General features: G+C 46.1%; 1 protein-coding gene across 1 annotated transcript in view; it reads left to right on the plus strand.

Moving 5' to 3' along the window:
- Nucleotides 1-7,780, plus strand: part of LOC111158711 (parkin RBR E3 ubiquitin protein ligase) — a 1,042,614-nt gene extending 1,034,834 nt beyond the window's left edge. The window contains exons 10-11 of the mRNA XM_022520930.1: nucleotides 2,512-2,629; nucleotides 7,579-7,780. Of these exons, the coding sequence (XP_022376638.1) occupies nucleotides 2,512-2,629; nucleotides 7,579-7,691 (231 nt within the window). The 3' untranslated portion in view covers nucleotides 7,692-7,780. The remainder of the gene's footprint in view (nucleotides 1-2,511; nucleotides 2,630-7,578) is intronic.
- The last annotated feature ends 6,193 nt before the right edge of the window (nucleotides 7,781-13,973 follow it).

Consider the following 13,973-nt stretch of genomic DNA (forward strand, 5'->3'; position numbering starts at 1 on the left):
TTTTATGTACCTGTAAGCCATTTGTATGCCTTCTTTGGAAAAATGTCTACTCAGATCCTCTGCCCATTGTTTTTTTATCAGATTGCTTGGTTTTATTGCCATTGCATTTTCTGAGTTCTACATATATTTTGGATACTAACCTCTTTTTTTTTTAAGATTTTATTTATTCACTTGACAGAGAGAGAGATCACAAGTAGGCAAAGAGGCAGGCAGAGAGAGAGAGAGAGACGGAAGCAGGCTCCCTGCTGAGCAGAGAGCCAGATGTGGAGCTTGATCCCAGGACCCTGGGATCATGACCCGAGCTGAAGGCAGAGGCTTAACCCACTGAGCCACCCAGGTGCCCCGGATACTAACCTCTTAACAGAAGATTTTCGAGTATCTTCCCCCAATCAGCAAGTTGCCTTTTAGTGTTACTGATGGTTTCTGTTGCTGTGCAGAAGCTTGTTAGTCGGATGGAGTCCCACTTGTTTATTTTTGCTTTGGTTGACTCTGCTTTTGGTGTCTTTACGACTGAAAACTTAACATTTTTTAAGTATTTAGAACCTGATGGTGAAATGTTAAAAGCCGGATTCTAACGCGGGGTGGAGACTTCTACTCACCAGATTTGGCATCTTTAGGTAACTCACGCACTGGGGTGACCAGATGATGACTACGTACTAAGGCCGCGTCACTCTCACCGCTTAGAAAACCTGCTAAGCACAGTGGTGCTGAACAGAGTTTGATTCTCAAAGCACAATGTTATGTGTTAGAAACCTGTAGGTGAGCATCTTTGGTTTGGGTTTCCATCCTTTAGGATTTCCAAAAAAAAAAAATTTAAGATTTTATTTGTTTACTTGAGAGAAAGAGAGAGCATGAACATGAGCCGGGGGAGAGTTCATGGGAGAAGCAGACTCCCTGCTGAGCAGGGACCCCCCCCCGAGGTGGGACTTGATCTGAGGACCCTAGAGTCATGACCTGAGCCAAAGGCAGATGCTTAACCAACTGAGCCACCTGGCACCCCCATGTTTTCCAAATTTTTACATTTGACCAGCACCGATGCTGCCATATACAATGTAAGCATTTCTGAACCTGGCACTTGACCTTTATTAATTACTCAGAGGCCTCATTTGAAAAATAAGTTTGATATCTTATTAGAAACCCCACCGTTTTCTCTAGGTTATTGGGAGGAACAACTGAAAAATAGAAGTCAAAGTGTAAAAAATAATGTTATGAATTTGCAAAGTATTATTATTATTATTAGACTAATATCGGAGTATTAGAGCATTTTTTGTTATTTGATTTCTTCACTAATTTATATTTGAAGTTAGTTTTAGTAGTTTCTTGATATAAAAATAGCTCTGAAGATATCTTTAATTAGTTTTTACAGGTTAGTAAAATGACTTGCATGATCATATTAATTTTAAAGTATAGAAGAAACAAATGTTTTGAATACGACAGAGGCCAAAATGGAGGGATTCTGTTCGGATGAAGATGTTGGAATATATTTAAATATAGAGCTAGACCACAAGTTTCTTGTACTGAATCCAAAAATATACCCATTCTTTTTCTGCACACGTCATCCAGTACTGAAGTAAGTGTGAGAGTACAGTGTCTGAGTGGTTAGATGGGAGCAGAATGAAACCTCCTTTCCTCTTTGTCCTACGAGTCAGGAAAAGCTCAGTCCTGTGACAATAACAATATTAACAAACATTTCTGAGAGCTTGCCATGTGAGAGATCCTGAGGTAATTCATATTATCACTTAACAACGCACATCAGATACCAGTTCTAAGCCTTTCAAAAAATTCACTCAGCCCCTGATACCCCAGTGCACTAGGCATTCCTCGTTTCCGTCTAAGAGAGGAGAACTTGCAGAGAGGTGACGGTGTGTCTTACAGTCCCTCCCCTGGATGGGGCTGGGGTTGGAGCCTGGGCAGCTGTCCCCAGACTCACAGTCTTCTCCCCCAGCTCCTCCCGACCCCCTCCGCCTTCCATGTCAGTTCAACTCCATTTCCTTCTTCTGGCTCCTGTCCCTTCTGTGACAACATTTGGAGCTCCCCATCCTCCAGGTGCAAGAATGAAGGATAACGAGATGTAAAGGAATCTTGGAACGTCCCACTCACCAGCTCTGGGCAACTGCTGAGCCCACCTCCTCCTGGGTGGGAAAGAAACATGAGTACACTCGCCTGACGAAGCATCGAAGGCAGTGTCTGTAGGACATTCTCACCTCGCCTGCACGGTTCACACCTCATAGGCGTCATTCATGACCATTATCCAAAACAACCAAAGAAGGGATCTCGCAATATAAAATTAAGCCGTTTTCTCAGCACGTAAGTGAAGGCCGCAGGCAGAGGAAACCGTGTTCCGTGCATGTCGGGCCTTGTCCCACACCTGTTAAGTGTGTTTATGCTTGAGTTTCTTCCTTGAGGGCACTCGCAGCTCTAGGAATTTTCTGGACCTGTGTCTCAAAGAACCGACACATCAACCCCCATGTAAAGCTCTGAGTCGCAGCTCCTTCTGTCTCCACTCCGCAGGCTTACCGAGTTGACCAGAAGGCTGCGGAGCAAGCTCGGTGGGAAGAGGCCTCCAAAGACACGATCAAGAAAACCACCAAGCCCTGTCCCCGCTGCCATGTGCCCGTTGAGAAAAATGGTGAGTCTGGGAAGAAGTGAGGGTTGGGGGAGCGCTCCTTGGAGAGCGGGAGCCAGCGGTTGTAGCAGTCAGGAACTGTAAGAGGACATGTAACTGACGAGCTCAGCACCCTGGGAATTGGGAGCGATTGGCCAGAACGCCAGTCTCCGCTCTCCCAGGCCAAGTTTTTAAATTGCCTAAGGCTGAGATCCTCCTCTGTTAAAGAGAGATGAAAACAGAAGCTGTCTCATACCAGGAGAATCATGAGCTGTTGCGCACGGCAGATACACAGCCAAGTGCCTGGTTTAGACAATCGATAAACCTAATTGCCCTTATTATTATTAATTATTAATAATTTAGACACTTTGTATCTGGTAAGCGGTCCACTAGTGTAGCCAAATATATATATATATATATATATATATATAAATTGGAAGCTTCCCAGCCCGGTATTTCTCAGAGTCTAGAGTTCCTCGGTAGGGAAAGAGTTGCCAGGTCATTCCTATAGCATATCCCTCTTGCATAATAACAACCACACAAACAATTAACTCATATTGAGCATTTATGGGGTGTTTGGCTTAAGTTCCCTACAAATGTGAGATCATTTAACACTCGCAGAAATCACAATATATTCCCATTCGCAATATGCATTAGCAACTCAGAATCCTTTTGTAAAGTAATTGGCTTAATTTTGTTTGATTTCCTGGTTCCCAAATTTGGGAGCCATGACTTCCTTTTCTTCCTGTCACACCAGCTTGTGGACCGTTGGGGAGCTGCGTGCACTTGGGCTTATGCTTGTCCGTCCTTGTTGCGGGAGATTCAGTGCTTTGTATTATAACCCCACTCACCTGCTTTGTTAAAATACCCTCTGAATGCATCTGTCTCTCCATAAACCTATTCCTTTAGCCTTTTGCCAACTACTCTCTCAGTTTTGAGAAGGTGAGGTGACCGCGGGGAGATGCGTCTGGAGTTCTCCCTCGCCTGCCCCCAGTCATTTAGAAGTCCCCCGGTAGGCCCTGCTCTGTGTGGGTTCACGGGCATAGAAACGCGGGATCCGTATCTGAACGGTTCTCTTCTTAATGACACTCCAGTCCCAAGAAAGGCTGGGACCCCCAGCCCCGACGCACTCAGTAACTGCGGGAACCCCGTGGCTGCGGGGACCCGTGGGGCTTGCAGATGGCAGGACCGTCCTTCCTGCTCCTGTCCTCATGGACAAGGAGCCCCTGTAACCCACCAAAGGAAACGGGGGAGACCTGCTCAGCTCCCCGACGGTGCGTCTGTGCCAGTGGCTGCACTTCTTCTCCCCTTGAGCTTCCCAGGGCTGGGACGACGGCACCGGGGTCCTGTGGCCTGCGGCGGTCGGCGTGCATCCTCCCTGCTCAGCAGCGCTGGTCTGTTTGGCTCTGGGCTGCCCCGTTCACGGTGATTCTGATGCATCGCACCAACCAGGGCCCCGGCTGCCACCCATCCAGGATGTGCCAACCGGCATAAAGCCATCATAGCCCAGTGCCCAGAGCCCATTCCAAGTGTGAGAGGTGCCCGCTGGCTCGCTGGGGAGTGGAACCCGGTGCTCTCAGGACAGGCCCGCAGGCCTGTTTCCCCTGTTGTGTCCCTCAGAAGGTGTTCACAATGCAAACAAGAGAGCACCGACACAGCCCAGAGCAGCAGGAATGGGCTCAGCTCAGGCCACGTCCCTGGCTCAGAGACAATGGTCTCCTGGAAATAAAGACATAAATGTGCGTCATGAGTCCTCACGTCCCTCTGCGCACTGGGATGTGCCTGGAATCATGTAGGAGGAAAGGACGTCAGTGGAGCCGGGGCAGGAACTCTTGCAGTCCTCACTGCTCGAGAGTGCAGTGTAGGCAAGTGGAAGTCAGAAAAGATGCAGGACCGCCTAGCTGGCTCAGCTGGTCCAGCGACTGCCACCAGCCTGGGGTCCTAGGATCCCGGGATTGAGTCTCGCGTCAGGCTCCCTGCTCAGCGGGGAGTCTGCTTCTCCCTCTCCCTCTCCCTCTGTCCCTCCCCTGCCCATGCTCTCTCTCAGTCTGGCTCTCTCCCAAATAAATAAATAAAACATTAAAAAAAAGAAAAGGTGCAAAGAGCCTTCACCAGGGAGGGTACGCAGTGCTGATAAACACGGGCCGTGCTCCAGGTCACACGTATTTCAAGAATGTACATTAAATACTAAGAAACCATGTTGTTATTACCGAAGGGCATGAACCTTGCCTGTCCCTTCCCTGGGCCCAGAAAAGCACCTGACAAATACTCATTGAATTAAAAAGTAGCTAGTTAAAGGGGATGACACATAAACAGATAAATTTTTTAAGATTTTATTTATTAGAGAGAGAGGGAACACAAGCAGGGGGAGCAGAAGACAGAGGGAGAAGCAGACTCCCCACAGAGCAGGGAGCCCGATCCGGGCCTCCATCCCAGGACCCCAGGATCAGGACCTGAACCAAAGGCAGTCACTTAACTGCTAAATCAACAGGCCACCCTCCTGCCCCCCATCTCGGATTTCTTTGAAGTATCAGGATTTGCTATAAATGGAAAGCCCTGATTTTTCACTGATAGATTTTTAGCCCATGAAACTTTAAGCTTATTAATAATAAGTATTATTCGTCTAAGCTGTTTTTAAAGCATACAGCAGAGACAGATGTGAGCTCTATGGGCAAGAAAAGCTGGTCTCATGATCTCATTCTCAAAGTAAATTCATGGCCTCTGTCATAGTCATCTGAATCCCAGAAAGGAGTTCTTCCTGCCGCAAAGCCACAAAAAACGTGAGGCTCATTCCCACATCGAACCCAGGCGAAGCCTCATTGCTTCCTCCTGCCAGCCTCAGTCTGGGAAAGGGTCTTCCTTCCCTCCCACCCCAGACCGAGGAGACGCCGCTTACTTTCCCTGATCAACAAGTGCCTGTTGCCAGTTAAATTTCCCTTCAGGTTGTTCAATAACTTCTACTCCCTTCATAAACCTAACGAAAGAGTCTCTGGCCCCAGCCACGGTGCCGATGGGAACAGGTGCCTCAGCCCATGGACAGATCAGAATTCTCTAGGAGGGAAGCCATGTTTTCTTCGTTTAAATGACCACAAAGTCAGGGGACGTTGTCAGTTACTTTTGTGCTGGCAAAGCTTTTAGAATCTGAGTCCCTGGTGCTTTTCTGTATTATGGGAGCTAGCTTATGGCCCTGCATCTGTTAAGCACCGGGGGGCTTAAAGAAACTTAATAACATGAATATTCTCTCTTCCTGTTTCCTTTCTTCTTATTCTGTGGAGCCATCATGATTCTTGTTTCTATAATAAAATGTCATTTGTAATATTAGTATTTTTGAAGATTTTGGTATTGTAGGAAGACATTTTGTTATTTACATCATAAGCGTTATCATTAAATATGTATTTAAAATTAGACAGTCCTGTAATTGTGTAACCCTAAATGGTAAATATTAAGATAAGAGTATCATAGGTAAGTCTTCCCTTTATTTTCTGCATATTTTTAAGCTTTAAATGATCTTTAAAACAAACGGAAAAGGAGTAGCAAAGTAGGGGATTTTTAAATGCCCTTAAATTACCCTACAACAAATTCCTTCAGTTACATATTCATAAATATTTTAAATCAGTGGAGGTTCTCATGCCATATTTCTAATAATAAAAATGAGATAGTACGGAAGCAATTACCTGGAAAATCTGGCAAGGAAAAATGACTTAAGAGGATAATTGGTGAAATTGAATAATAGAGCGCATCCAGTGTTATGTCAGATTCAAGCAAAGAGCTGCTTTTGCCTGAATTATCTAGGAAATTCAGTCAGAAACTGTTCTCTGCATCTAACTTCATACAAGTAACTCTGCACTCCACTGCAGACTGGATGTCTTAGCCCCAGAAGCAAATCAGAAATGAATTTAACAAATGTGTGATGGGGAGGAATCCCAAAATAAGTCCCAGAATGAGCAAGTGTTCATCTCATGCTGTAAACACCCTGTTCTATGAAAGAAGGACAAATCCTGGTTAAATCTCGGGCTTTGCCATTTAGAAATACTGGACCTTGAGAGAATTCTACAGCAGAGTAATATTCCTACTCACTAGGTGCTTTTGAGGAGGAATGAGGTAACCCACGTAGAGTACCCAGTATCCCTCGTCCACTAATCTTAAATACAATTTTTTTAAAAGATTTTATTTATTTATTTGACAGACAGCACAAGTAGGCAGAGAGGCAGGCAGAGAGAGAGGAGGAAGCAGACTCCCTGCTGCGCAGAGAGCCTGATGTAGGGCTCGATCCCAGGACCCTGAGATCATGACCTGAGCTGAAGGCAGAGGCTTAACCCACTGAGCCACCCAGGTGCCCCTTAAATACAATTTTGAAGAGCATTAAGGAATGAATTCTCTGTTAAATATTTTTTTTTAAGATTTTATTTACTTTTTTTGACAGAGAGAGAGAGAGCACAAGTAGGGGGAGCAGCAGGCAGAGGGAAAGAGAGAAGCAGGCTTCCCGCTGAGCCGGGAGCCCAAGGCAGGGCTCGATCCAGAGACCCTGGGATCATGACCTGGGCCAAAGGCAGACGCTTAACTGACTGAGCCACCAGGCGCTCCTCCATTAACACTTCTCGTGCTGCTTCCCCGACTCCTGTTCCATGAATTTTGCCATGCCAACTAATATGATACTTAGTATATTAACATCTATTTAAAACATGAAGCGATATACATTTGGATAAGGAATGGACCTCATCTCTGACACACAAAGCCTTTGTCTCTAAATCCCATTTCAGGGAAGTCCATAAACGAGATTCACAAATGGCATTTGTCCTCGATGGGAGTGGCGTGCGGCACCCTCACGCCCTTCCTAACCCATGTCCTACCTTCCGAACGCCCTCGGACGGCTTGGGACGTGCCCTTAGAGAGTCCTCTGGGGAGCAGTGCGTGGCGTGGGTGCGGGCAGGAGTGTTCTGCGGGTGTTTGCCTGTGTCTTTGTCTGCCCGCAGGAGGCTGCATGCACATGAAGTGTCCGCAGCCGCAGTGCGGGCTGGAGTGGTGCTGGGCCTGCAGCTGCGAGTGGAACCGCGCCTGCATGGGGGACCACTGGTTCGACGTGTAGCCGCCCGCGAGCGAGCGAGCGCCTCCTGCCGTCCAACCTGGGAACGTACCAAGGCTCCCGCCCCTCGGGGCTCTTTCTCCACTCCCCCCCCCACGCACGCGCGCACACGCACACACAGACACGCACAACCCCTCAAGTTCCTTACAAAACCACACAAAGCTCCTGGGATCCCACGAGCAACAGCAGGAAGCATTCTCAGGCCTCCGCATGACACACACCCCAGAGCCCAGAGGAAAGTGCATCCCGCCTTTTGCACGGATTGTCATTCTCCCGGAAATTCAAGTTGGGCTGGATTTAAGCAGCAGAGAGAGAGAGATTTCTCGGGTTTAATTTCCTGCATTGTACCTTCTGCAAAGATTGGGAAGAAGCCATTGGTGAGGAAATAGTTCGGAGGGACGATTGTCAGTGGTTCTCTGTAAGACGGCGGGTCGATTGGGAGAACCATATTCTCGGCTTTGAGAGCAATGCTCCTATGTAAATTTTCAGAGAGCATCTATCCCCAAAGAACCACAGGCAGTAGTCAAAAGTCGGTGTTTATCCCTAAGAATTCTACCTTTATTTATTGCACTGATGGGATATCAACTATGCATAAATCAGCTTGTCAACTAGCGAGAAATTATGAAAGTTAACTTGAATGTTGACATTATAGGAAAGAGATCAAAACTTCATGTACTTTTCATTCCATTTAATTATTTGAAAATCTGGAAAGAGATTGTTTTTCTGAGCATACTACGAAGTCTGTAATTTGATTTTAAACATTCATTTTGCAGCTTGGGGAATAAGTTAGTACATTTGGCTTCACTGTAAATTTAATGGGTAGGTACCTTTAGAGGAAACATTTTTAGAAGTGGTTTTATAGTGATTCTCAATGTTAACAAAAGTTCAGGGTGTTGAGGCAGAAATCTTTAAAGAAGGAGCATTTCCAGGGCTAACAGAATGGAACCAGGACTGATTTTGTACTGGAAAGATTTCTGCACGTGCTGGGTCCCTGAATGGGTTACTCCAAGGAGAGTTCTTCTCTAGGACAGTGGAGTCATACAAAAGATTTCCTCATGTTAACATGGATCAAAGTGGAGTGTTGATCAAGTTTTCCTCTTTTTTTTTTTTTTTGAGGCGTTCACGACACATCAAAAAGAGATGTGTTTACGCGAAATGCCGCAGACCTCATTTTCTACAGCACAGTAAACAGATGAAAAACTACAACCACTGTCTTTGGTTCTCATCATCTGTCTTCTCAGGGCTTCTCTTTGTAGACATAGCACCAGAAATCCTTGCTGCAGGAGAGAAGGAATGACCTCAGAACATTTACCAAGGACCTCTGTCCCTCTGTCCCTAACCATCCTCCCAGGGACAGTCTTGCCTGATCTCCCTTTTCCCTCAGAGGCTGGTCCCGGGACAAGATGGGGTGTGGCAAGCACAGGAGTTTTAATCAGCCTCATTTGGCTTCGCTCTGTCAGAAAATCCAACCTCCCCAGTGTGACCCCAAAGCTGCCAGACTCATGTCACAAAGCCTTAAAGATCATAGCGAGGGAACAGAGAGCCAATACCTGTGAGCAAGAGAAAAAGGAAGGTCACGAGGCATGAGCTCGCCTGTCCTAGGGGCCGGTATCAGTGGCGGCACATTACTGACAGTCCCGGCAGGTAGCTTCTCACACCCACCCTGCAGGATAAATCAGACAGCCCCTCTCTCACACGGAGCACCCGGTATTTTATATCCACTCTAGCTTTTGGGTTTAGTGACGCTATCCTGATTGTTGCCTTCCAAATTTGCGTGTTGTGTTGGGTGTGCAAAGCCCAAACAGGGTTTGCTCTCATGGCTTCAGGCACAGTAGGTAGAAGTTTCTAGGGCTCTGCTCCTTTCCTGGTGGTGGTCTTACCCCCCCCCTCCAGAACAGAACATGGAAACAAGGTAAAGGGGAAAAAACAGCCTCTGTAAAGGAATGGAAATCACAAACCACTATAAATGAACATGCTTGACCATGAAATGTGTAATCAAATGTGACTAGATCAAAAGAATAGAAATAAAATCTTTGCAAAAGAATCTTTATTTTTCTCTGAAACTTGTACCACTATGTCTAAGGTTGTACTCAAATTATCAATAAAAGCATCAAAATAGCATTTGAGTCCATCTCTGAAGAGAGTTTTTCGGTAAATGCTGGAGGTGCGGGGAGGGCAGCCCAGGATACCTCGCTCAGGAGCCTCCCTCGGGGCCTAAAGGGACCGCCTGGCAAGGCAATGTCCGTTTTTTATCTAAAAAGCAAACCGTCTTAAAATCTAACGGTGACTTTCCTGCTCTATCAGCAAACTTCTCTACTAACTGTTTCAAACAGAAGTCTGAGTCAGGAAAAAACCACAAGGATTCTCTGTGTAATGTCTTGCAGAAAAGCTCGGTGACTGTGCATTGCTGCGACTGTGGGTGTGTTGATACTGCATTTCTTTTAAAACCATTGCCGGGGCTGGAATGAGTGACAATGAGCCTGTGTTTGAGCAAGCTGGGAGGGAACATTCTTGGAGAGCTCCTATGCATACAACAGGCAAGCCGCACACCATGAGGGCCTGTTGGTGCCAAGCAGCCTAGGAAGGTGCTCTAAAGAAACACGAAGCTTCTGGGAACGATGACCCGGCATTGACACTCATCCCCAGGGTGTGAGTTAGAGACCTGGCACTGTGAACGCCCACGAGTAAGCACAGACGCGGAATGCTCACTTGAAAAGAAACCGCAGCGGTGGGGAAGAGCCAGCATCGTTGGTCGGGTGGTGTTCCGCGTCTGCCACCGTCCTTGCTCGGCCATTCCTGGTACCACGGAGAGGATCAATGTCGATTTTTAGGGGAAAACCCTATTTCAAAACAACACTGAACCCATCTTCCAGTTACCTGCTGTGAATGAACTGTCTGACCCCAGATATTTAAAAATTTCCTCTGTAGCCGCAGCTCTGTCTGCCCACAGGTTCTGTCCCTGTGCCTTAATAAACCACCATTTTGCACCAAAAAGAAAAAAAAAATTCTCTCTGCAGTTTGGATAATCACGCAAAAATAAAAGGTGAGAAGTATTGTCTGGGAAGACATTTGGCCCACAGATGCATGGCTTTGCCTTGGTGAGCCCACAGTGTTCCCAGTTGTTATCTTCTGATGTGTGGACTGAGAGAATCAATTTGTCAGCATCAGAAAGTAACTGGACCCCAGAAGACAGACTCACATTCGTCCAACTCATAAGAGAACAAAGCACAAAACCTAGAACATCAATTAAATGTATATTTACCATGAGAAGCTCATGTCCTGATCTTCACACATGATTTTCCATCTGCCTAGAATCTTTCCAACCTCTTCCTTCAACACCCTCTCCTCCCCACGTCGGCTAGCCAGTCTCAGATCTCCATTTAACCAACTCCCCCAGACACCCTTCTGTTACCATCCTGGCCTTCAACTGAAGGTCCTTCCTGAATGTTCCCAGAGCCGCACGACTTCCCACAGCAGAGCTGTGTGGGGTTTTTCCCAGTTTCAGCAAATTCTCCACCTCTCCTCACAGCAACTGGGTGTCCTACAAGTCAATTCAATTTTCACACTACCTCAAAGGTCAGGCCCCACAGGTAAGAGCTCAGTTTCACCAGACCCCGCCCCCCCCCCCCCCCCGCGTCAGACATGGCCCAATTCCCCGGTTGCCAGCTGTACTTCTCATTGACTGGCTGTGAGTCTGGGGTCCCCATGACTCCCTCCTCAGGCTCAGTACCTCACTAGAATGACTCACAAAACTCAGGAAAGCATTTTATGTACTATTATTGGTTTATGATAAAGAAAGCAAATTCAAGGATTGCCAAATGGAGAACTGCATAGGGAAGGATGGGATGGGATGGGATGGGGTGGGGTGTGTACTCAGAGTTTCCGTGCCCCCTACAGGGGTACCAGGCCCCACCTTCCCAACAAAAACTGGGAAGCTCTCTGAAACATGTTGTTTAGGGGTTTCTACAGAGGTTTCATTAAGTAGGCATGATTGATAATATCATTGGCCATTAGTGATTAACTCCATCTTTATCCTTCTGGAGATGGTTAGGGACCGGGACTGAAAGCTCCAGCCCTCTAATCATGCCTTGGTTTTTCTGGCAACCAGCCCCCATCCTGAAGACCTGAGGCCCCACAACCACAGATAACTCAATAGTGTACAAAAGACACTCATCACTCCAAAGATTCCAAAACTTTGGGGAGCTGTGTGTCAGAAACCAAATATACAGGTACTATATTTATATTTATTATAACTTATTTGCATATATATATCATTTTTTTGAGAGGGGAAGAGCAGAGGGGAGGGGCAGAGGAAGAAAGAATCTTAAGCAGGCTCTATGTGGAGCACGGAGGTGTTCATGGGCCTTGATCTCACAACCCTTAGATCGTGACCTGTTCCAGCATCAAGAGTCCCACGCTTTACAGACCAAGCCACCTGGGCGCTCCATACATAGCATTTATTATACAAAACTTTACTCATCTATCCTCCTAGGAGCAGGTAAGAACATAACTCTGGTGCTCACCTTTGTATCCATAATACCTAGCACTCGGCTTGCCACAGACCAGGCTCCCTCCAGGCTAGGGAACTGCATTTTTGGAATTCTGAAAAAATCCACATGGAAAATCAAACTACAGTGGAAAGCATCCTTGCTGAGCCTAGGCTCAGTGCTCAGTGACTTAGCTGCTCGGTGTGTGGACAAGTAACTCCAGCACAGATGTATCGTTTTCCATTACAAATGTACGTCTGACACAGGCTAGGTCCCCCTGGTCTCAGGTCAGGTCACCTCACCTCAGAGTTTCCAAGCTGTGTGGTCAAAGGTTGTACTTTTAACTCCCTATAATGACTGCCTTGCCCTCCTCCCTCTCGCTGCCCTGGGCGAGCTCACCTGTACATTGGTTGTTCCCGAAGACTCCTGCTGCCCTAGCAAAGGCTCGCCCCACTGTACTTCCTTTCTGTATGTGGTGTTTCACCCATGGTTCTTGGATTTTGAATTTCAACCTCAGAGGGACTACAATGACATCTTTGAAGGATACATTCAGCATCAAATCTCCACTCAGTATCCTTTCCCTGCAAAGTTTTCCTTGTGCATTTATTATTCCTGCAAACACAGTTATTCCATTATTATATGCCTGTTATAAAGAAGGTGAAAAAAGAAAAACCACCGTCTAGAAATAATTATTTTGCATCTTACATATTTCCACTTAAAAACAGAGGATGAGCATCTACCTATGTCAATAGATTTCTATATGGACAATTTTCGAGGACCACATTGTGGTCTCCTGTGTATATACTAATTAAGTTAACAAGTGTATTTTTTAGGCTTCCAGATCTAATTCAAAAGTGTGGGGGTTTTTTAATGTAATCGTTAAACAGTCTGGATATTGAAAGTGTTATGCAGCCTGAAAATATATTTGCAGCATGATGTTAGGCAAAAAGGAGTTTACCAAAAATATATGTGTACTGTCACTAAAACTATTTTAGAGAATTCTGAAGAAGAAATGATTGAAGAACATACATTAAAGTGTAGTTTGCTATGGTGATAAAATTATATGAGATTTTTTTTTTTACTTGTCTCTACTTTCTGTGTTTTTTGGCAGTGTGAAAATATCACTTCAATTGAAAATAATAGTTTTTTAATATCCCATGACAGTGAAAGTAGCTCAGATTGCTTGCAGTTGAAGAGTGATTGTCCCATCAATAATTCTGCTCTCGGGGAGCTTGGGTGGCTCAGTTAGTTAAGCATCTGCCTTTGGCTCTGGTCGTGATCCCAGGGTCTGGGGTTGGGAACCGCATCGGGCTCCCTGCTCAGCGGAAGTCTGCTTCTCCTTCTGTTCCCCAACCCCCACGCTCCTGCTCTTTCTCTCTCTCAAATAAATAAGATCTTTAATTTTTTTTTTAATAATTCTGCTCTTGAATTACCTGAACTTTTACTAGAATAACAAAACTAGATTAGAGACACTCTACTGCTTCTCTCAAAAGAGTTCTACCAAACAAATTCGGGAGAGGTGGGCTGGGAGAGGAGTTGACTCTGGGAAGGCACGGATCTGCTTGCCAGCAGAGCAAGCATGGAAGCAGCACGTCTCTCCTGCTTCTCAGGCACCTGCTCCGCAGAGGGAAGGGGTGGCGGGGCCGGGAGGGTGCCTGGCTCCTGGAAAGACCCTTGTTCCCTAAGAAAGCGAGGAAGTAGAAGGTTAACATGTCAACTTAAGTGGCCACTTCTCTCTCATTAATATAAAAGAAAATTGGTTTTATGTTTCTGATTTCTCTCTCAAAAAGCATCTTTC

The sequence above is a fragment of the Enhydra lutris genome, unplaced genomic scaffold (genome assembly GCF_002288905.1).
Source record: "Enhydra lutris kenyoni isolate GAN:26980312 unplaced genomic scaffold, ASM228890v2 scaffoldscaffold62, whole genome shotgun sequence".
NCBI classification, from domain to species: domain Eukaryota; kingdom Metazoa; phylum Chordata; class Mammalia; order Carnivora; family Mustelidae; genus Enhydra; species Enhydra lutris.